Source organism: Xylocopa sonorina, chromosome 3 (genome assembly GCF_050948175.1).
Source record: "Xylocopa sonorina isolate GNS202 chromosome 3, iyXylSono1_principal, whole genome shotgun sequence".
Taxonomy (NCBI): domain Eukaryota; kingdom Metazoa; phylum Arthropoda; class Insecta; order Hymenoptera; family Apidae; genus Xylocopa; species Xylocopa sonorina.
This window is the reverse complement of record NC_135195.1, coordinates 10,945,002-10,969,350: the sequence shown is the minus strand read 5'-3', so window position 1 is coordinate 10,969,350 and position 24,349 is coordinate 10,945,002. Positions and strand designations below refer to the sequence as shown.

At 40.9% G+C, this 24,349-nt stretch overlaps 4 protein-coding genes across 6 annotated transcripts in view; 2 read left to right on the top strand and 2 right to left on the bottom strand.

Moving 5' to 3' along the window:
* Positions 1 to 44: 44 nt before the first annotated feature.
* Positions 45 to 732, bottom strand: Tim8 (translocase of inner membrane 8). Its single transcript, XM_076892850.1, has 2 exons — positions 510 to 732; positions 45 to 248 (listed from the first exon to the last, which is right to left on the bottom strand). The coding sequence occupies exons 1-2, from the start codon at positions 609 to 611 to the stop codon at positions 75 to 77; spliced, it is 276 nt and encodes a 91-aa protein (XP_076748965.1). The 5' UTR covers positions 612 to 732; the 3' UTR covers positions 45 to 74.
* Positions 733 to 2,053: 1,321 nt separating this feature from the next.
* Oys (lysophospholipid acyltransferase 6) lies at positions 2,054 to 14,393 on the top strand. Of its 2 annotated transcripts, XM_076892797.1 has the most exons (11): positions 2,055 to 2,433; positions 10,206 to 10,351; positions 10,884 to 10,961; positions 11,478 to 11,569; positions 12,190 to 12,301; positions 12,591 to 12,726; positions 12,939 to 13,083; positions 13,163 to 13,368; positions 13,447 to 13,644; positions 13,742 to 13,893; positions 13,978 to 14,393. In XM_076892797.1, the coding sequence occupies exons 1-11, from the start codon at positions 2,332 to 2,334 to the stop codon at positions 14,129 to 14,131; spliced, it is 1,521 nt and encodes a 506-aa protein (XP_076748912.1). In that variant the 5' UTR covers positions 2,055 to 2,331; the 3' UTR covers positions 14,132 to 14,393. The 2 variants fall into 2 exon arrangements, with proteins under 2 accessions (XP_076748913.1, XP_076748912.1); XM_076892798.1 differs by lacking the exon at positions 10,884 to 10,961 and having other exon boundaries at positions 2,054 to 2,433.
* LOC143422291 (hymenoptaecin) overlaps positions 7,553 to 24,349 on the bottom strand; it is an 82,969-nt gene continuing 66,172 nt past the window's right edge. The window contains exons 2-3 of one of the 2 annotated variants that reach the window (XM_076892848.1): positions 8,362 to 8,504; positions 7,553 to 8,092 (exon numbers count right to left, since the gene is read on the bottom strand). In XM_076892848.1, coding sequence (XP_076748963.1) covers positions 7,733 to 8,092; positions 8,362 to 8,430 — 429 coding nt within the window. In that variant the 5' untranslated portion in view covers positions 8,431 to 8,504 and the 3' untranslated portion in view covers positions 7,553 to 7,732. Of the gene's footprint in view, positions 8,093 to 8,361; positions 8,555 to 24,349 lie in introns of those variants that run through there. The other variant, XM_076892847.1, reaches the window with a different exon arrangement.
* Chp (leucine rich repeat containing G protein-coupled receptor chaoptin) lies at positions 15,552 to 24,179 on the top strand. The gene is made up of 16 exons (XM_076910922.1): positions 15,552 to 15,655; positions 16,273 to 16,564; positions 16,893 to 17,063; positions 17,307 to 17,782; positions 17,860 to 18,079; positions 18,245 to 18,555; positions 19,218 to 19,442; positions 19,516 to 19,737; positions 19,993 to 20,161; positions 20,567 to 21,099; positions 21,211 to 21,405; positions 21,475 to 21,759; positions 21,900 to 22,025; positions 22,118 to 22,231; positions 22,319 to 22,554; positions 22,758 to 24,179. Exons 1-16 carry the CDS (start codon positions 15,653 to 15,655, stop codon positions 23,047 to 23,049), a joined length of 3,870 nt encoding a protein of 1,289 aa, XP_076767037.1. The 5' UTR covers positions 15,552 to 15,652; the 3' UTR covers positions 23,050 to 24,179.

Below are 24,349 nucleotides of genomic sequence, written 5' to 3'. Positions count from 1 at the left end.
GAAATAAACAATAACTTTATTTTCTTTATTATATAACAACAATATAACTATTATATGCACAATTTATTTAAATATTACATGTTTCCTACAGATTTTTGTAAAAGTTGTGCGAAACGGTTTGTAATTAAAAGTGAAACATCTATAAATCTATCAACACAATTACTTAAACAGGTCTCTGTTCGACTGTCCAATTTCACTCCTGGTTTATCAACACATTTCTCCCAACAAATGTCGTTGAATTCACGAATCTAAAATTACATTAACATTTTTATGAAACTTTAACAATGAAGTAATTTTAGATATTTTTTTACGAAGTGCTAAAGCTATCAAATGATTTTTAAGACTATGAAATGTTAACCTATTTACATTGCAATCCAATTAAGATCAGTCATCAGTTAATGAACATCTTTAATACTTGGCGTATCACATTAAACTACTTTAAAAGAATATTTAAATAAGGCGAATAACATTACCAGGCTTTAAAATTTGTCGCATGAAATACATTTTACCTGAGCTTGGAATTGTGCTTTTTGCTTCTCAGCCACAAAAAATTCTTGTAACTCGGCGTCCACTCCTGCAAGCTTACTAACATCTAAGCTATCGTCAGTCATTTTTCAGATAGCCTATATTTTTTTAATTGTTTTAAATAATTTAGGTAATGATATTTAAAATGAACGATACATTAATGTTCTCGGCACGCACGTGGTCCTGCTAACAGATACTAACCAAAAATAGTTGTTTACTGGTGAGCATCTGGTAACTTCTATACTCTGTTCAAGTTTTTTACTTGTGAACTAAAAATGTCACTAGCGTAAATCAAAAGTTTAAACACGTGTGGAAGTACATTTTCACCGATTCTATAATTTGTTCCTTCAATAGTTTTGTTACAATTTACAATATATATTACTGGTTTTATTGTAACTATTGTATTCCCGTTTAGGGGTAAGTCTCGCTTGTATTCGACGCTTTAGAGGTAAGAGAGAGAAAGATATATAAGAAAGCTACGAGAAAGAGTGAGACAGATGCAGCGGACCTTACTCGGGAACCCCTATCGCCATCTCTGTAAAAAGTGCTCAAACTGCTCGCACAGCGGTACCGACAGCGAAGTGAACTTCAAAAACTACTAACGCCATCTCCTGGAGGAACCCTGAAACTAGGTCGATAATTAGTTTTAGTACTTTCCGCAGAGATGGTGCTAGTAGTTCTAAGTAGTTCACTTCGCTGTCGGTACCGCTGTGCGACCAGTTTGAGCACTTTTTACAGAGATAGCGCCAGGGGTTTTTCAGCAGAGTAGGTAGCATCTGTCTCACTCTTTCTTATAGCTTCCTTATATATCTTTCTCTCTCCTAACTGCAAAGCGGGAAATATAAAATAAATTAGAACAAAACTACACGTCCCGAGAACATAACTTTATCACGGTATAAGCACTGTGGTGTCATTTGCGCCGCGTGACATCACTTCACGAATGACAAAATTCATAAATGACAAAATTCACGGATGAATGGCAGACGGTACCAGCACCGGAACAACACCGCATCATCTTCTGGTGCATTTTAATACGTATAATCCTGGTGATACCCCTATGGCGTTACAGAACCTGAGGGCGCCACTATGGTAAACTGGTGCTTTTTGAAGTGCTATATGATTTGCTGTGTCGTCTGAATCACTTTTTACATACTCCTTCAATTACCAATCTCTTCGAATATATTTACAAACTTCACATACTCTATATAAATCCCAAGTAAGTTCTAAGTACACATTCTAAATATATTCTAAATCTACATTCAATAAAAATGTATCTCCTGTTCTCTGTTATTTTTTCATATAATTATAAATATGGCTATATACGAATAGTAATGTAAATAGTGTATACTCGTATATTTAGAATTCCTTGTTAGCTAGGATCGTTAATGTTTCAATAATAATGATCACGTTAGAGTCGCACGGGCCTTTACGAATCGAGCGGTGCGTGACGACGTTGTGTACACATAGATACGTGCACACAGTTACGTGTGCTGTAGGGCGTCAGGGAGTCAACAGTCTATCGCATCACGTGCAATTGATCACACCACTTGCGGATACGGTCCTGAGCACCGGCAAGCTGTTAGCCGGCGCGGAACAGAGCGGCGCTGTATTTCAGGTACCGTCGTCGACGGCGTCGTTGCTGTCGTGATTGCGTGAATTCGTCGCGCCTTAACGATCATTCCCTCTGGGGAGAGAAACCGAACGGAGTGGAACGGTGGCCGTCGAAGGTGTACACCAGTGTCGCACCAGACGCACAAACGTCACGGTGGTGGTGGTGGTTTGGTGCGCTTTAATCCCATTGATTGTATGCACGATCGTTTGACAATGACCGCGACCGTGGACGACTACTACGACGGATGCCGGATCTTCTCCTGGCTCTCTGATTTCTTCAATTTGCCGATCGATCAGGTAAGAGTCGAAGAGAAAGCTCGATCTTGTTTTCGTTTTTCTCCGCCGCCTCTCTTATTTATCTTTCTACCGCCCAAAAGAGAGGAGGGCGCATCGATCGTACACCAGATTACGCCGGATGTCTGTCCCTTTTTATTTTTAAGTAGCATTCTCTTGCGATCGGACGTGCCGCGCTTATCGTTCCCTATCAGATTAAGGTTAAGGTTAAGGGTTAACGTTTAACCCAACAGCGGAAATAACCAGTGGAAATAACAATGCGACGATTGATGACAGAGTGATTCGTAAGGTTAACTGTTCTTCAACACGCTCTCTGTATTGTAATTTACCTGGTATATGCACGTGGGATGGATGTAAACATCGTCGTTGAAATCGTTTTTACAGACATCGTTATTACATCGTTGATAATATTATATCAGAGAGGATAGTACGATTTTAATATGTATATGTGCTCCTAGTTACTCTATCATTGAATTACACGTAGAAAGTTGCATGTTAAACGAGTGACAACTCGAATACGTACACGTTACGTATATAGAAATGAGGTGACAATATTAAAAATAGCAGCGAGTGTTAGCAAGTTCTCAATGTAAAAAGAAAATTTGGATGCGAGAATGGAATTTTCATGTGCTCCGTTTTCCTGATACGATCGAGCGTGTTCGTATCGGTTGGAGAACGTTTCAAGTCACAGTTATTAACGGTGATGGATTTGTTTGATCTCGTGACACGGATTGTTTATGCTGAAAAATTCTTTCTTCTACACGGACTTTAGAAGAAATACATGAAAGTGAAATAGCCTTAGATGAAACAGTAACTCCGTAAATAGAATGACTGGCGAATGTATTCGGAGACGTAGTCACATTGTATGAAAATCACCAGATGCAACAGTTGGGAAAAAGCTAAGTGAAAACGTTGGCTGACTCCACGCGAGTGACCAATGTTTACAGCGGCCTTTCGTGTACCGGTTTAAAGAAGCAGATATCTCATCTTCATCGGAAGTAAATAAGATACAAATCTGAAAAAATGTTTAAACGAAATTTTAAGCGCACAATCTTTACGCATAAAAATATTTGTAAAAATGCGATCACGTTATCATCTGAGAATTTAATGCGAGAACGAAAGCGGAAATGTTTATAGGTATTACTGACAGCATATAAAAATAGCTAATGATAATATAGCAAAATGCGTTATTATTATCATTTGCTGTCGAGAATAGAGAAACGTATAATTAGAGCTTGGATGACACGAGCGATTTTTTTTAAGTGTAAGTGAACACATTTTAAAATACGCTCGCGTGACCTTCGTACATTTTTCAAATCACTCTATAGCGATAAGATTCAATTCCGTCCGTTTCTATTTGTCGAAATTGACACTGAGAAGTAAATCGAGAATATACGAATGCTCCAGGCTCTCCCTTTTTGCTGGTTGAACGGTAGTAATTGTATCCTGAAAATTGCTGTACGGTTAACGAGCGAGCAACGGTTGCAGTTTCGCAGCCGTTGATGTAAGTAGTTCGAAAAGACCCATTTCGAACGCTGTTGGTGTTATTTTTAGCGAAATACTCGGTTTTTTTTTATTGCATTTACTGACAGAATAAAATAACACTTCCAGGTACGTACGTCGTATGAAGTTTCAGAGCTACTGACTACAACTTGTAGTAGGTAAATTGACTATGGCAGAATTATGTATTTCCTTGCGATAATCTTATCTAAATCGCTTATTGAAGACCATTTATCATCGTTATTTTTTTTCTCGTGTAACCGTAACGTAAACGTGTAATATATTTATAAATTGAAATTACCTGTTTCAGATTAACTTCTTGCCCTAACAATTTGTTCAGCTGTTACGTGTTTGAAGTTAACTAATCAATTGTTTCGATACCGTTTCAAAGTGTCGTGCACAATTTTTAATCCTTTATCTTATCAACTCGAAGTTGAGATTGAGCCTGACTACGAAAGTGCAGCACGTCTCAACTTTATTCGTACCACAATCCGCGCCACAGGTGGCCCCTATTTATGTAGTAAGAGGTTAATAAACGGTTTCGTAAATAATTCTTGTCCGTTTCGCTAGTTGAAATAAATTTATAATTACCGCAGAACACTTGCAATGCCTTCTATTATTAGATCGCAGGTACAGCATAGGCAATTAAAATGATCGCTTGAAGCGATTTACAAGTTTTTTTGTACAAGCCTTTGCCATCGCACGTGTAGGCAAATTAATAAACATTATTCAATTCAGCTAGTGTACGAGAGGAAACTAAAGGGTTAAATATATTTGTCGATGCTTGCTTTCCTACGAGTAATCGTGACCTGTTGTCGGGGCTTAATTTTAGAACCGCATGAGATACTTGAACGTCATCGATTGGAAGCTATACAATTCGATGCAAGAGGACACGCAAGGGTAAAGAGTTTATCGTATGGTATTCTCGCAACTCATCGCTAACACGATACCATTGCACATTCGAGGTAGTCATTGTCAGCATCGTTTAAACAAAAAAGTGCGAATTAAATTCACCTGTTCGCAGGACAATTATTCGTATCACATTCGTTAAAGGCGAGATGTTTCATCATAATAGTAACGATGAGATCGTAATCGTGCGTGATTCATTAGACGTCGGGTGAGCGCAACACGGTGACCTCGTTCCTTACTTGCTAATTCCGCTGATTCGTTTTCAATGTGGCGAGAAACAGGATTCAATTCTGACTCCCACGTAGAGGCGTGATCCAGGAACGGTTATGTGCCATCGTGGAAGGCACGCGGAACCAGGGCTCGTAATTCGTGGCTGGCAAAGAATGCGCCGCGAACCGGGGTACTTGGTAATACGGCTCGCAGAACGCGCAACGAAACACGGCCATCTTCTATTTTCGAGAAGCGGTATGGCTGGGTTCCCGTTTCGTTCTTGGATGGTCTTGTTAGCCCTTGATAAAAACGGCCGCGCCATGTTACGAGCCGTGGTCCCGTTATTCTAAGCAACGGACCGAATTGCCGATGCCGCGGAAAAAGGAAGAAAAAATGCGACGTTTCTAGGTGAATGTAAATAGGTTATGCATTACGCAGTATCGATGTGGGTTACTGGAGGTCAGAGTCTATGTGTGAAACAATTGTGCGCGCAGAGGCTGTAAATGGTATTGGAGCATCATTGTCGGAGGGCGGCCATTTGCGAGGAACGCGTACAAAAAGGGACGGAATTACGCAATACTAGTTATGCTCGCAGATCTGCATGAATATCCGCGGCATTCGTATTTACATACTGTGTTTTAATTATTAATGATAGACGTGTCAATTAAATGACATAAAAGTATGTATTATCCTTTTCTTTTAGCGTAGCTACTGGAGTGTTAATCGTTTTGTTTAACACGATGAAAATGGGTCGACTTAAATCAATTCGATTTGTTTAACAGTCAATCTTGCGGTTACATGGAGTAACGTATACATATTAGTTGTTATTTGGAATTAACTAGTTCTCCAGTTACTTAGTTGTCGCTTTTTATCAACAAATTTGTATAATTAGTCGATTACGTTGAACTTGTTCCTTATTTTTGTAACTTCTTATTTCTACAAATTATCTATAAATATGTATGTACACAAGTGTCTTGAAATAATCATTTCCTGCCGTCGCGATAACCGTTTATTCAGAGAACCTACTCAATTGAAACGAAAATTCAATATTATTTCTACAATTGATATCAGTACAGCTGACGCAATTAAATCACGTGGGTTATCACGTTGCGCGATCTAAATTCGCATATCTTTTCGATGAAGACACACCTCGATGTGGCGTGACTAACAATCGATGATTCATTGATGCTTTAATGTCCTATTTACTACACTCTACAAGTATCTGCGATTATTTGTATTTTCTACTAGAAATTGGAACATTTGTCACTTGTTTAAAAAGACCGATTTGCATATAATGACAATCGTCTCTATAATTAGTACGAGGTCAAATGATCAAAGATCAGGTGCATAAAAAGGATACGAGCTAGGTATGATTCGTGTCGCATGGCCGCGAGTAAACGTGCTTGGGATCATTGGCCTTTCGTCTACCGAGTGTCGTGTCAAACGTGATCTGTTAATCTTGAACCCTCGCGTCGAAACGAGTCGACACCGATACCAAATAAATTCGTTCTCCAGCCGTGCATAAAGTGCACGGAAAGTATCTCAATTGCATTCTGATATCGGGGGAATTTGCATTACTTCGATACGCGCGTTCGAGTTTCAGAATCGTTCCAGTGAACTTTCACTGTAGCTTCCTGTTTCGTACTTTCGTTCTTTTTCCTTTTCCCCGTTTCACAAGTCGTTGGCTCTGTGCAATTTTCACGTGGTACCGTTATTTCATTTCGGTTTCTCTTATTAGAAGTTGACGCGACTCGTTTCAAATGATGTTCAAACGGATAATGGCACCTAAGATGTCGCGGTACCGGTGCAATTATATGGATAGCGTATTCTTACTGTAACTGTTTTTACAACACGTCGTTTGTCGGCAATTTATACGTTATTAATTAAATGTAAATTAGTGGTTTGAATTTTTTTTTTCTTTTCCTCGTTTTGAAATATCAGAGAGCCGCTCTATAACGTTACGCGCTTTAAAAGCCTTTTACACAAGTTTTTGTGTCGCTTTTTAAGTACGATAGAATTCAGTGCTTCCGCAATTATCTTAAAGTTTTTATCACTGATAATGTATGTATGTATTCGTTTAATGTGTAACTTTAACTGTTAGACTATATATTATATAATCGAGTGGCTGTTGCGTATTCATATAGCTCTTACATTCAACGTCCACTGTTTCTGATTGCGTATTTTAATCGAGATTAAACATTCTTTATTATCGTCATCCATTTCTCCTACATTTTCCTATTACTCGCGTGCATGACTTTCAAGAGTTGTAGCGCTGTTGCAAACACTTATCGGTTACAACCAGCACGCGAATAGCTCGTTGGCATTCGGCTAGTTCCTTCACCCTGAACTCTCGTTGGGGGAAAAAAAATAATCGTACACCATTTACAATCTACCAATTCCAATTTATTCTAATAAATCTACAATGAATCTCGATCAATAGATACAATTGCTTAAAGAAAACAATACAGAATAAAATAAATGCATAGCCGTCATAAATATTCATTAAATGCTAGATAAATGCAACCAATTTGATTTTGTCGATTGTCAATCGAACGATTTTTATACATTGTAAAAGCAGCCGTTTGCGTCCTGTTGTTTACAAAAAAATAATGCCCAATGGATAGCTGCGATTTGTCTAGATGAAAATCGTTCGAGTGCTCTTAACGGAGCGTAAAGTGAACTTTCACTGTTGCTCCTCTTCCTCCATCAATTCTTGGGCGTCGCGTCTGAATCGCCACGAGCCGCTGATTCCAAAGACGGGGTCGGGACGACCGCCACGACCGCGCTGAACCGCACCGAATCCTCCGAGCTGGCCGTTCTTGTACTCCTTTTCGAAACGTATGCCGGCGTGGGGCTGGGTTTTCATTCCTGGACTGGCGTTAAATCCTCCGTAAGCGTCCGCGGTCATGCCGTTCCTGTCGTAGACGCGGCGTTGGAAGTCGACGTCGACGGACGGGCGACGGTCAGGCCCGCCCAAGGGTTTCTTCACCTCGGCGCGCACAGACCCCTGAGGATTGGCCTCTCGTCGGTAACGCATTGCCTCCTGAGAAAAAAATCGATTTCTCGTTAACGAGGAAATGTTCTCTCAAGTTCTCTCTTACAGTTATCTTTGAAATTTAGTGCGTTGATTGCAGAAAGGTGGAATTCTTTTATCGAGACATAAAACTCGTCGCTGCTACTCCACGATGTAATTAACCGATTAATATATGATAGTAATGTACGAATTATTGCCAAATATGATTACTTCGGAAGATGCATTACGATTGCATAGTAATTTCAGGACTACTCGATAAACTGATAAAGTACACTTACCTCCATGGTAGCCTCTTGGGCGGCGGCGAATGCGACCGCACAGAAAAGGGCGAGCACGATGAACTTCATTTTGGAAGACGTTTGATTTGCTTGGAAATGCTTGCAGCGGATCTAGAACGCTCTTGTGTGGAGCTGATTGAACTCTATGCCAGTTTCGGTGATCACCTTCTCTTATATAGGGACATGTGGCTTTCCCTGTCGCCATTGTGATACACGCTACCACTAACGGGGGATTCACCGTCAACTTCTTATCCGGTTCTTTCTTTATCTCCGGTTGCTTGTTCCTCGACGACCGTGCGGGGAACTCCGCAATACAGTTCATCAGAGGTCAATAATGCGAGATTAAAGATCGCAACAGTCGGTACGCGCGTATATTCAATCCGTTTATCGATTTATTTTTATGTGCAGATATTATTTTAATCAAGGAAGAAAAAGGAATTCATATATAGTTTATTTGGAAAATAATAAGTGGATTAAATATTGAGCAAAAAATAGCAACGAAGAAAAGATCAATCATCGTTTCTTTGCGTAAAAAAAAATAGTTTCCATATCTTCTAGAACAATAAAAAAAATTTATTTCATCGTAGTTTGTCGCTTTGGAATTGCATTCGCAGAAACTACCATTCCATTCGTCACGTTTCGACGTAGCTCTACAGGTAGAGCAGACTATCGAGCGCAACTCGCAGCGTTTATCTCTCTTTCTTCTAAAATCGTTCTTTATCCTATGAATACGGTGCGTTAAGAGCACCGGGGAACAATAAAGGCACTATACAGACTAGCGTGTTCCCTTTCATCCACGGCCTTCGTAGTTCATACAAGCATAACGCGCGTTCTGTTGTACCTTGCAAACGGTGGAAAAACCAGTAACGACCAATGTCGCGAGTCTAGTCGTTACCAGAATTACCCGGTGCCTCGATCACCTTTTCTTTAAACATTTCGTAATTTAAGACTACAAAGGAAGAATGTGGTTAGTCGCATTCTCAGGATTCTGTGGAGGAACAGTTACACAACTCGCACACATCCTCGACCGATCCTTATTGGACCTTTCTTCCTTGCCTGAATTATTGTACCTTTTCCATTAATAATTAAATCCATTTTTTTAACCAAATAAGAATATGTAAGATAGCATCAATAATTTCTCATTTGTTGAATTTGTCGAGTTATTCCACATTTTTATTCTGAAATGTTTCGTTACCCCCCTGCGCGCTTATCTTGGTAAGTTTGTCGTCATCGAATTGACAAAAATGGAATGATTAGCGTTTTTCTTGTCGCGGTCAATCGAGCTCCGTCAGGGTACATCCCCGCATAGGGCATTTATAATTATGGCTAGTGCAATCCGGTTCTTCCCCGTGGTACCGTCTTCTCAACGAACGAGGTCAACTCGTGATAACGAGACGAAAACACGCGTTCCCTCGGTTCAGCTCCAACGAGCTGCCAGTCACGAGCTGAAGCTTTTAGCGAACATTAATCGTTTCTGTAATTGCTGCGTTTAAACGTCGCAAATAGTTGTCACAATCGGACTGCACTTGCATCTTGAATAAGTTACAGTTAGACTGCGAATATCTATGCATTTAATTTTGGCGTGCGACGAAGCGCGGACTGAGCGCGATATGGAAAAATGTAACATGTGTTTAACACAATGTAAGTATATGTAACGATGTTTAAATTATGTGATACATATCCATGGACATGTATATAGGAAATTTTTAATTAATATAATTTGTATTCAACGTGGATCAGAATAATTCTTTCGTTGAAGATGGTAGCGGCAGACCAATCGATACTTGTAAATAATATATAAAACAACGTTCCGTTGTAGCAGATGTGTTTTTCTTTCTGCACAGGTGAACTTCCTACTGACGCAGTTCACAGCATTGATACTGGCTGGGTTTTTGCGAACGTTCCTTAGTCCTGGCAAGGTAACAGCGGCTACCAGACTCGTGTTTAGTCTCGTCATCGGCCTCACGCTCGGATATTTCTGCTTCGGCAGGTAAACAAATCAACGTGGATAATGTTCAAACAATTAATCGAAGAGAAAGCTTGTAGCTTTAGTACACGCACGGCAGTGTTCTGCGAGGAATCACTCTGCGACTCTGTTCTGCGGAGGATGTTCAGAATTAATCGCTGTAGCAAGAACATCGAGATTACTTTTAAATAGAACGTACAAATTTAACGAGACAAGTAGCAAATCAAATTGATACGTTAATTCGAGATTAATCGCAAACTGGAGTAATTCTCTGATACTTTTATTACCTGATGCATCGTACCTTTAATTTACGTAACTATTCCGACTAATGTTATTCGCGTTTAAGTATAATGAGATTTTAATGATGCGCTGCGTTAATTACGATTGAACACCTTGTGCTCTGGGAGCATAGGGGCATCAAGAGGAATTAACAGTATGCTCTAGCGTGTACGTAAATTAAAGGAAACAAGAAAGTTTATCGTACGACATGGATCAGCAATCCAGTAGCAATTTAACCAATTCGCTTCGTTAAGAAAGGAAACTCGTGTCTTTTCAGGCAGGCGATACACCTTGCAGGCCTCCCAGCCTTATGTTACATAGCAATGCGCACACAAAATCCTCGTATCATGCAGAGGCAAGTTATGCACACCAGTATCTTCATTATTATTACTATTATATATAATACGATGAAATGAATCCATCATTAATCTTCATTCTTTCAATTCCTTTATGCGATTCCTACGTGCACCAAGCTTTCCGTAATCGAGTAGGAAACTTGCTCTCAGATTAGTCGGCAGATTTGCGCCAACGCTCAGCGTTTGTAAATTATGTGAAAAATGCGTAGATCACCCAAACAGAGGTTTCTAATATGGCGTAATGTACAGAGAGTAGTCTAGTCTTATAGCAGCAAACATTTGTAGCGATCCCTTCTCGCGATTCTTTACAATGTATACTCCTTTCTCTGATTTACACATCGCGTTTAATTGCTAGGTCTCTAATCGCGAACGATCTTACGAGCATCGCACGCAATCGCGAATCACCGGTAAACGGGGAGATATTAAAGGCTGAAGCCTGTTCGCGTTCATTCTCATTACCACGGTCAACGATCGCTCCTTGAACTTAACGGCTCATCTTGGTAAATGCGTTTCAGGGTTGTGCTGACGACATCGCTGTTCTACTTGTCCTGCGTGCACTACCATCGGCAGATGTACAATTACGGCTCGTACACTCTCGATATCACCGGTGAGTACGATCGCACTGCATTTAACCGTTTGACAAAGCGAGATTGCAGAGTTCCGGATGTAAATCGCGGCTACGAGTACCACGGTGGATCTTAATTGCTTGCGTTGCTTGACACGTTGACTGACACGCGAGCTTTATATCCACCTATGATTCCTCCGAGGGGGCCACGGTACAGGGTTCTCTTATTGAAACCGCGTGTGTTATAGATACCGTGAAATATGATCGAATAAGACGATGTCGTTGTTAAACAGCGCGTTCGTCTCAGTTATCAGGCTCGTGTTGGAGTATGACTGATACTGGTCACGGATTATCACTATAACAGTCAACGTGCTAATTATTTTATATATACTTGCTTAAACTTGCGGAATATTATATAATATAATATAAATTCGGGAGGTTCGTATATTATGGGGTGGTCTCGCAAACACCATCATATTATATTTAAATTCTAATCTATCGTTTCGATAATATTACTTGAAAAAAATGGTAAAAAAAGATTGGTTTACTTCCTTGATGTAGAGGACGTGTGTCGATAAATGTATCGCGTGTATATAGGTAGCGAGGAGTAAAAAAAAATGGTTGTTCTAAATAAAGATGTTGTCGCATCGTGTGCATTACAGGGCCGCTTATGGTGATAACGCAGAAAGTAACCAGCCTCGCGTACAGCATACACGACGGTCTAACGCGACGTGAAGAAGAACTAACGCCAACGCAACGCCATCAAGCCGTGAAGTGAGTTCACGTCTTCCTTAATCGGCTGTGTATTCCGCGACATTAAAGTATGATGCTCGACGCGTCGACGATCGGTGGGAGGGGAAATAAAGAATACATCATCGCGTATCGCTGTATCAATTATACTTGAGAACGCTATAATATGTGTCTATTACTCACGTCATCGGGTGATTCTGCGCGATTGTTGTTATTATTAGTGACGATACACTGTCGTCGATTTACCATTTCGTTCTTTTTTTCACAAGTTCGCTACGGTCAAATCCAATTTTTTATGTATCATTCATTTTAGAAAGATGCCAACGACGTTAGAGTACTTCGGCTACGTCTTCCACTTTCAAGCGCTGATGGCTGGACCAGTGATCTTTTACCGCGACTACATCGATTACATTTACGGACGTAATCTAGCTGGAGCGAAATCTTTGACGGTTAGAATATTGTTCGATTCGTTATTCTATCTTCATATATGAGAGTGTCCCATGTATTTAAATTCTCTTCCTGGTACGTTCTTACAATGTTTCTATGGAAAACAGTATTTCTCCCCTATTTACATCGATAAATGGAAAGAAATTTTAATAACTGTTTTAAATTTAGATGTGAACGACGCGAATACGAATTTTGCTTTCCTCTTCTTTTAAAGGGATACGATAAAAATGCCTGCCGCTACGACATAGTGCTGGAACCGTCGCCGATGCCCGCAGTAGTAAGAAAAGTCATAGTGAGCATGTTGTGCGTACCTATGTTCGTCTTTTTCATTCCGACGTACTCGATTCAAAAGCTGAAAGGTTCGACTCTGGCTCTCTTAATATTCACTGCGACGTCCCATGCCATAGTTACGCTGACGGGGCTGCATTTTATTTACAGAGAACGACTTCTTAGAGAATACGACGGTCTTCTACAAGATGTGGTACCTGATGGTTAGCACGATGCTTATCCGTTTCAAATATTATCACGCGTGGATATTCGCTGAAGCAATTTGTAATAATTCCGGGCTCGGTTTCAGCGGATACGACGAGAATGGTAAACCCAAATGGGATCTAGCGTCTAATATCGACGTTTATGGTTTCGAGGTAAATTTTCTTCAGGTGAACCGTAGCGTTTTATGTATTTTTGTTTTTATATAAGATTAACGGAATAATATTTTTTAGATGTCTCTCAGCTTGAGAGACAGCATAGAGCATTGGAACAAGGGAACCAATTTGTGGCTTAGATCGATCGTGTACGAAAGAGTAAATCACCATAAACTTGTATTTACGTACGCTCTTTCAGCCTTATGGCACGGTTTTTATCCTGGTTACTATTTAACGTTCGCCAATGGAGCATTCTTCACTCTGGTGTCACGTGCTGTAAGTAAAAAGTTCCTCGCATTATCGATCGTATGTATTCTAAATGTTATCAATTAACTGCTAACAAGAGATCTATCTATTTATATATGCTTTTCAGAGTCGTCGTAAAATACGACCATATTTCTTAGGGTCCAAGGAAAGAAAGTTCCTCTACGATGCGATTACGTTCGTCTTAACGAAAATCTTAATGGCCTACATCACATTCAGCTTTGTACTCTTGGAATTTTTGCCAAGTATCAATGTGTACCTGTAAGCAACGATACTTTTGCCTTCCCGTATAATAATATCTAAATGTCGTTGCGATATAACGTAGCTGTTGAACCATCATTTTAGGCATTTATACCTGTTTCTACATATAATGGGATTAGCTGTATTAATAATCGCGCCACGTCTTCCGAACATCCCATCGTCCGTTCAAGAAGATAAGAAGAAGCGGAAGGATACCTCTCAGGAATTAGTAAACGGAACAGCGCGCAAATTCATGTGAACTCCACCTGAATGTGGCCGAGAAAGGAAAAGTGAACGATACGAGATAATCTGTCACAAGAGATAAATATTTTTGATGAATGTTTTAATATGCGCATATATAAATATTATGTATATATATTATATATACACGCACATATATTATACGTACGATATTTATTGTTACGACGTGTTACTGGTACAAATTCTATGTCGATCGTGTAAAAAGTATATTTGTTTTATATAATGTGAGTGAATAATCATATATTTATATGAACGTCTCAGAGCCGGGTAGTTAACGCAGTTAGCCATTTCCGTCATAGTATCCACACAAATAACGGCGGCGATACGATGGACATTATTCATCGCAAACAGCAATGGACACGATAGTCTTCTTTACATGTTATCACGTTCCTTTCCCTTCTTTCCGTGATGGTATTCATCTATACGGATGGCTAATAGGTAGTGCAACGTTCCCGTAGAACGTGTTAAAATTTTTATTCTAAGCATTCACAGGTGATTTTTACAGTTTTATACTTTTAGTATCCACAACAAACATCACGATTAATTTAAAATAAATTCAACTGTTTAATTATGAAACGTTACCACCGTGCAGTTCATTGATATCGAAATTTTCATCAGACATCACACTCACATCTAAGAATTCTCCTCATTCAGGATATGATTGCAGCGTAAGTATGAACCCGCACTGTTAACATAAACTTTAACTTTATAAATGTCCATATAAAAAACCCTAGAGTATGTAGTTCCCAAAATTCTTTTCACACTACATTAATTTTTAAATATTTAACAAATCAAGCGTAGAAAAACCTTTAAAAGGTACTATAAATATATTTCAATAATCCAAGCAGGGACTTGCCAGTACCTGAAATTGTAGGTATGTATCATACATTTTTTATAAATAATTATATATGTTACTACAATGAATTGCAAAGAACATAGATTTACAATGAAAACGCGAAAATTAATAAATACTATAGGCTACTATAATATAAAAATAACCGCGGTAACGGAGGTAGCGTTCACCGTAAGATATGAACGAAACCAAGAACTACCCCACGTATGGCCTACCACCTCACATAAATAAAATCAGATTAAAATTTAACAAGTACTGAAACAGAGATTTCGCTTGTTTACTCTACCGTAATACGATTTTGATTAATTCCTCGGCGTACAATAAGCTTCCGTACGCAAATGGTGGATAAGAATTCCTTTGAAGTGTAATCCACTCGATGACGTTATCCTGGAGCACCCCTCCCTCGCAGCCCCCCGAATGCTCTTCCTCTATAATTTGAACGTTCACTGACGTTTTACTCGACTATTTTCATTCGCCGCCTAATGGAATATCGTCCTTATAATCGGGTAAAGAGAAGCACCGGAACTGTCCGGCACACCCGAAGCCCTATCGCACGGGGGTGGCAACGGCCACTTCGTTATTCATCGCGATCGAGCCGCGACGATCGCATGATCACGGGTTCCTGCGAGCATTCTCTCTCAACGTTCGTCAGGGATCCAGGGAGACATGGTAAACATCCCCTTCGTCCATTCGAACCGTGGATGTGCAAAGGACAAAGTGCGTACGATTAAAAAAAGGGCGAGGATAGAGGAGCGAGAGATTTGTGTGGAACCGTTTGGTTCGATGTGCTGATTAAACGAGGGACGTCGGTAAATTAAAAATGGAAAATCGCTCAAAGTGGTCTTTGGACGGGTTGTGCCGTTTTGGAATAATTGTTTCGATATCGGAGTAAACCTTTGCACAGCCAGGGATACAGTGTCTAGTCCATGATGAAATTGTTGGAGCAGTTTTCGTTGGGTGATCAGAGTAATCGATAATAAGAAGTGATCTCTTAAATCGCTGTGGTTATTAACATTCCAAAAAGTAAGCATATTCCTTTCATTAGTTACCTTTAAATTGACTAGACATCTTGTAAAACACGAGGGGACCAAAGAAACCGGTGAAATTTTCTTCAATTTCCGCTTGCTATCACGTGCAAGAACATTAAAAGGATTACGTTATGGCATCTGATAATTGGCTTGTTTGCGAGAAAGTATTTGAAGCTCGATCACCTGCGACGAAAACACAGTTGTCAATGTGCAACTAAGTTCATTAAAAAGTGAACATCGGTCATAATTAACTTTTAGCAGAACTTAACAAAAATGGTGAAGGTCGGTTACGTTTTGGTGATTGTCACCCTGTTGCTGATGATGTGGGCATCCTTGGCTCGGATGCACGAGCTTCCCGTGCAATATCCACCGTGTTTCTTCAACCCCCTTTGCACTTGCTCGAAAGCCATCCCTGATTTGGGTATAGTCACCTGTTACAACGTACCGATGCCGCGCATACCACAACCAATAAATTCCTCCAAGGTGTTCATGTTACAACTGGAGAACAATGGATTGATGTTTCTGCAGCCACAGTTTCTTATGAGCACAGGTATGAACGGGATAGAAAAAAATTAGACTTAGTAAAAATATCAAGTCCAAGAAGATTTTTAATAAGTCGATATCGCTTGAAATTTCCAACAATTGTAATTCTTCAATTGTTATTATTATTGTTGAGACAGTATTTTTCACAACTTGAAAATATTAATAACACCAGAAAGAATTTTAATTTTCTTAACGTGGTTGACACCTTTTTACATTCATTAGAATACGTCTATTAAGATTACGAAGGGGTCGTCGATCAAAGGAAGAATGAAATAGGGGTTAAAGTGCACTGACCGGACATCGATTACGTTACGTGGAATTCTTCTATCTCTTAGGTCTATACAACTTACGGATCAAGCATAATCCTCTGGCCGACATCCCGGACGAAGCTTTCCTAGGGCTTGAGAGATCGTTATGGGAACTCGAATTACCCTACAATCGCCTGCAGAGGGTCCCCAGCAGATCGTTCAGGCATTTGCAGAAATTGCAATTTCTCGATCTAACAGGTATCCTTAATTTCGTGTGTGTCGAGATAAGCTTCCAAATTGCATCCAAAACTCGAACTTCTTTTAATTAAACCCAACGATTACTCTTAATCCTTAACCGTTGCCTGCAAAACCCTCCGTTTGTCTTACTCAGTCCAAAAGCGTTTGAAATTACACTTTATCTAAATACACATCAGCCAAAGGGCTGCTAAAGAACCAACCGAGGCAAATAAAATGTCGAGTAAATCGCCGGTTTTTTCACAGGCAACAAGATATCCAAAATCGCCGCGGACAATTGGCGTGGCCTCGAGAATTCTCTGCAGAAGCTGCGATTGGGACGAAACGCGATCGACAGGCTCCCAGCGGACGCGTTCGCCGGCCTCACCTACCTGGACATGCTCGATCTGCGAGAGAACAATCTGAAGGAGATCGATCCTTCCGTGTTCAGAGACGGCATGGCGCACTTGGTTTACCTGTACCTGAACGGGAACCAATTGACTCACATTCCGTACGCCCAGCTGTCGTCACTGAAGCGCATGAAGGTGCTCGATCTCAGTTACAACAGGATATCGAAGATGCTAAACATGCAACAGGAGCCGGAAATAAGAGGCTTGCAGATGTCATTGGACATAGTACGTCTGGATTACAATCAGATCGAAACGCTGATGCCCGGTGACTTTCAACACTTTTACAAAGTCAACAAGACCTATCTCGATGGCAATCCCCTGACTACGATCGAGGTAAGATTTTTCTCTTTCGTTGCAATTCTCACGAATATCGCAACTTGGTAGCGAAAAATGGCGACGATATGTTTCAGGAGGGTGCGTTCAGAGACTCGAGAATACGGGAACTTTATCTCAGCGATTGCGATCTGATAGAAGTGAGCTCCCCCGATTTCGCTGGCCTGGAATCGTCCCTAGAACTGCTCGATCTCTCCGGGAATAACATTACGTTTCTCCCAAGTCCCGTCTTTCAGGAGTACGATTTCTTGCGCACTCTGATCTTCCGCGAGAACAAGATCCAAACATTGTCGCCGGGTAAAGTGAAAACTTTCTGAAAATCTCTACCATATAACTTTCCAGATAACACCAGTATCCATTCTTATCGTGTACATTCTCCATCTGTTGTGTGAGCTAATTTTCTTTTTATTACCGTTTACCGTTCATTTCTTTGAAATCGACAATTTCTCTGGGGACCACCAGCCGAGGTATTCAACGGATTTCAATACTCTCTGTACAACCTCGATCTGAGCGGGAAGGAGAACAGCGTGATATCCCTTCAAGATCTGCGGCAAATGCGAAACATGCGGTTCCTTTCGATCTCGCGGATGCCAGAGTCGACGCTGTCCCCGGAGGATTTTATGGAATACGGTATGGACATCAAAGAGCTTCACGTGGTCAAAAGCAACCTGAATACCATCAAGAATCACGCCTTCATGCACGTAAGGGGGATCAAGTACCTGGACTTTTCGGAGAACTCGATCACCTCGATCGAAGACGAAGCTTTCTCCGAGGTAATCCTATCTGGCCCGTACCAGCGCGTTTCTTTTTACCCGCGAGCTATTTCTCTTTACGGTGCTCTTCGTTCGCCGCTGCGCGAGCGATTATATTAGGAACGTCGAATGCCAATATTAGATCTTCGGAAGTCAAATCGCAGAATTTTAGCCGGACGAAATACGGGTCATGGCTGTCTAATTTAGACTGTCAGTACACGAGTTTCATTTCGTAGTTGTCGCGTTACAATCGTTTATAATCGTCGCTATTCTTATATTTATATTCTCGCCACATCGGTGTCAACGGATAAAAATGCTGGCGCAGAAGTGGAACGAAACTTGTACCGCGCGAGACGAAAAGGCAATCGAGCAACCATACAAAATCTCGAATGCGTTCGATCCGCAAGAATCAGTCAATTTACTCGAATATTCAATTGAAATGTATGCTGACCGCATTCCGAGGTCGGAGGCCTTGGTAGCCACAGATAATGCCAGTAAAACCGGGCTTCTTTGAAATCGTCACTTGCTTCGCTATTATATGCTATGAAGCTTCCATCACTGTCCTTCAATGGCTGAAATAACGAGTAATGTAATTAAATAGCACTTGATAGAGCGTGATATCATCCCAGGCATGGTTTCAGTAAGTGAAATCATCGTTTAATCGAAAGATAATTGTTCTCCAGGTCGGCCATTCGCTCCTGACATTGAGAATGTCACGCGGCTTAGCCACCACCGTTTCAGAAATACCGAGCGGGCCGTTTAAGTTTCTGACGAACCTGCAGCACCTCGATTTCAGCAACAATAAAATTAAATCGCTGCCAGACACGTCGTTCCATTTCCTGAAGAGGATCAGGCGAATCGAATTGCAGGACAATGAAATCGGGGAGATCAGAAAGGGAACGTTTCAGGTATCTTCGATAATTTACACTTCGATCGATGGTTCTCCTCGGAGGGAACTTCGTTGACGTTTAATTAATTCAGGGCGATATACATTCGTATCTGGAGGAAGTGAATTTCGCGTTCAACATGATTAAAATGCTGCAAACTCACACGTTCGTCGATTTGCCGAAATTATCGATGATAAATCTGGAGGACAACGCTATAGATAAAATCGAGAGGCGGGCGTTCATGAATATGAAATTGTTGAAGTATATCAATTTGCGTGGTAATAAAATGAAGGATCTCACGGACGAATCTTTTCAGGTAATACCGAAATTTGTTTTGCAATATTTTTATCCGTTGCAATGTGCTTTAATTATTTTATAACGTAAATAGCCTTCTTTTATTGGAAGCACATGAAATGTTTCATTTACTGGGAATTTAATTCAGTGCAAAATTTAATTACCCATTCAATATTTTCGCGTTGTTAATTGCTGACGTCAGGGCAAAATCAAATAAAGAACGAATCAACATTCATCATGAACGATCGCTTAACATTTTTTATAATTTCTGTTCAAGAATCTACCAGACTTGGAGTTTCTGGATTTGTCCTACAACGATCTGACCGAATTCGATTTCGGCTGGTTCGATCAAGTCGGAACGTTATCGTCGTTCAAGGTGAATGCCAGCCACAACGAGATCCGCAAATTATGGATTAACAGTACCATGTTTACACCACCTACCACCAGTGAGTCCATTTTGCAATTCGTCCCAAGACGAACACATTTAACTCCCTTCTTAATAACTTTTTATTTTACACATTTCGCTGAATCTCGTCTAAATGTATCCAATCGTAGTAATTATACAATCAAATTAGCATACGTCGTTATATACCATAAGTGGATTAACCAGACCTTCCAAAGCCAGCTAAACGAAAGTCGATGAAACCCGTCATCATCGATTCAAATTGGCTAAGTATACCAACTCTAATTGTCCTACCTCTAACTCTCACGAATTCTTTCCTTTCATGAACGTACTTGAACTCAATAGGGATTTACTGCACCTTGCTCGAATCCAGAAATGTTTAAAAGCTTCTCGATCGAGAAATGAAACGCGAACCGCTCCTCTGACTTCTTCTTTCTTCGTGTTCCAGTCGGCGGTGCCATCCAGTCGAACATCAAGGTCCTCGACTTGAGCTACAACAATATCTCCGACATAATGAAGTACTACTTCAAACCGGTCGAATACTCGCTGACGCATCTGTACCTGTCCCACAACCAGCTGAGCAACGTCACGCAGGGCGTCTTCGGGAACATGCCGCACTTGCAGTGGCTGGACTTCAGCCACAACGAGCTGATGGAGATCGACTTCGACTGCTTCAGGAACACGCGCAACATTCAAGTGCTGTTCCTCTCGTGGAACAACATCATGGACATACCGGCGGAGGCCATCAGGCCGCTGAAGAAGCTGAGGATCATCGATCTCTCGCATAACAGGCTGAGGACCTTGCCGGATAACATGTTCGCCGATGCGAGCATCGAGAGTTTGGATCTGTCTCACAACCAGTTCGCGAGGCTGCCGATGAAAGTGATGTCCATCTCAGCGGCTGGCAGCCTCTCCATATTGGACATGTCCTGGAACACTCTGTCGGGGATTCACACCACGGACGCCATATTTAGGCTACGAGTTGGTTTCCTATAGAAAAATATTTCTTAACAATCTCTTCATCTGCTTAAGAAGAAATGAAAATCTTAGAAAAGCTACTTGTATAGATATTTCAGTGATTACTGGTTTCAGAGTTTAACATGGCTGGATCTATCATACAATCGACTGGTCAGACTCGACGACGGAGTGTTCTCGGACCTACCCTACCTAACTCATCTCGATTTAAGTCACAATAAGCAGCTACTCTTGGAATCGCGCGGGAGAACGTTCACCGGCTTGGAAGACTCGCTTCTCTATCTTGATCTAAGCAATATTTCACTTTTAAGCGTACGTATGCTGATAAATAGGAGTCGATCGAACACGACAGTTTGCTCATTGCATTCGTTTGTTTGAAAGATGCCAGACTTGCCGCTGCGACGATTGCAAACGCTGTACCTGTCGCACAACGAGCTGGCATCGATACCAGCCGAAACAGCCTCGAATCTAACGTCTCTTCACTACTTGGACCTGAGCGCCAACGATCTGACGGTGGTCCCATTGATCACGCACACCCTACCCGAACTGAAAACCTTCAACCTCGCGGACAACCCCATCACAGCCATCAGTAACACTAGCTTCTTAGGTATCGCGGATAGCCTCGAGGAATTGGATCTACGGCGTTTGTCTTTGTCAACATTCGAAGTGAGCCTTTACTTAAATAAAGAAAGAGAAGAGTCTTTTCGATTTTTTATGCATCTTATAGTTTGTACTATACGTGTAAAATGTTTGGCGCGGTTGAAGTATTCTCCTCCACTGAAATTCAATATTTTCTTCATTTATAGAGCGGAGCGCTGTGCAAAGCGACGAAACTGCGCAAGTTATATATAACCGCTTACAACGGCGTGAAGAATTTCAATTTCCCAAATATCCTCGAGTACAACCACGGTTTGAGGCATCTGGTCATCGACGTACGCGATACTTTATTTAATTACGAGTTTATTATATCTTCGCAGCATTCTTCCACGAAGTTATTGACAAGTATCCAACGTCTCCTTTCTAGGTACAAAATGACACGGATTTGGAGAAGGAAATGAAAGGGAAGCTCCCTACCAAATTGTTCAACATAACGCTGACTGGTCGAGCTCTGAAGACTATAAGTCCTGAGATACTTCGGGTATGTAATTTCGATAACTGGCTAATTTTTGTCAAAGAAGAAGATCGAAGCGAAGAACGAAGAAGAGAGACGTTTCTTGTGTTCCAGGGCATAAGGAACCCGCATTTGCATTTTGGGATGTACAACACGAGCGTGGACACTATCCCGAAGAATATGTTCGAGAACGCAGAATGGGTGCGAAACGTGACGGTTCACCTTTATAACAACGAGGTGCGGACTCTTCACAATCCGTCGAACGGTTACAAGCCAGGCGTGCCAGGGAAGCGGTTCCTGTTGAAACTCACGGTCGCGGGAAGTTATTTCACTTGCGATTGTGACATCGGGTGAGTCACCGCGTGGAGTTCCATTTTTACTTGCCACACGCGTTCGAGCAACGTTCCCCTCGCGTGAATAAAATCGCCGTTGAAAGCTCGACGGAGTTTATGCCACTGTGCTCGTACAAATCGAATGTTACAGAACGCGTAAATATCTTGAGAGGTGTTTATTTAAGTTACTCGCCTTGGAAAATGATCGTGGCTCTTTTCAGATGGATGGAAACGTGGCAGAGGAAGCACAGACAGTACCAGGAGGATCGTTGCACCACTTACAGCGAGTTCAAGAACTTCGAACGGGACGAGGAGGACGACGAGTTCGATTGTTGGGACAATGGCTGGGACGACGATCTCCGCGAGTCGTTTTGCTTGAACAAGAACAATATATCGGTGCTGGAGGCGCTGAAGACAGATCTCGAGTGTGGATGGGGTGCTGCGGGTTACATCGAAGCGCCCCGTCGTCTGGTCATTTTCTTCCTCGTCCTTTTTGTAATGGCAATCTACTAATTCTCAAGCTCGAGATCGATCGTCGTTCTTTTCCTCGGTGATGTATCACGGTTTAAAGTGCAAACACTTCGAGGGTTTGTTGTCTGTCATGGCAGAGATGGATATTCCGTTTTCTTCCAAGGGAAATGTACACTGTAACGAGATATCGTGATCTGATTAGGGAATAATGTAAATGCGAGGATAGGTATATTGTGACTCTCAGTTAACGACGAGTAGTAATTGGAAGTAATTGTGCAATGTTTCTTATTTAGGGTAATTAAGGACCTTCGATTTGGAAAGTGCGTGAAGCTTGTCGAAGATATCTTTGAGTAAGCTGAAATGAAGTCACGAAAGACTGAGGCTATGTATAAAAAAAAAATGGTACCAGGCAAATCGAGGGATCGATGTACGTATATATTTAAAAGGTGTGGTTAGTACTTAACTTATCTATATTTATGAGGTAGTAATTATTTATTTGTCACAGAACAATAGCGATAGGGATTAACAGTAAGTATCTGGGTGCCATTGTCGTGATTGTTTGTTATCAGGCGGTGGTAATTATTTATTCACCATGCGTATTAATTTGTAGGTGATCAAGTTCACGATCAGTTGCTCGCATTTAATTATTTCCTGGCGATAGAATTGCATTTAATGATCCATTTGCATTTAATGATCGTAATACATAAGTAATTTTATAAAATTAGTGGTAGTATCGGCACTAAAATTGACTGTGTCAAAGGGAAAACACACACTTGCACATCCCTTCGTTTCTTCGCTTAAAGCAGCACGCTTCGAATCAATGAGACTGTCGAATCAATTGTTCGAATATTCGTACAAACTGACTAATCACGGATCGAATGTGTAGGTACCAGAAAGACATTCGACGTGTTTCTTCTTCTTCTTTTTATTCTGAAATGCGTGCCCGTCGAAGTCGTTCGAATTAGGAGGAATTGAAGTTTTGCTCTTCGTTCTTTTCTTCGTTAGAGATCGAATACTCCAAATTCTTAATTGATGTTGAATAAAAAATGGGTGGGATGCAAAATTAATTAGGCTTGACGGGCGCACGAATCATACATTCGTACATTGAAAAGTATTACTCTTTGTCAATGGTATCATATTTGAAACTTTTTAGAATAGAGCAATTAGAATACGAAATATAATATTTTAACGAGACTCTAAGATAAGGTTCTAAAGACGAGAGCCGTATCGTTAATATCTAATTAATTCGATAGCAATGTGGTTTTATATCGCCCGTTTAAAAGACGGAGAAAAATAATATTCGCTTTCCAGCGTGTGCTGTGGGCACCAGTTTTTAATGAAA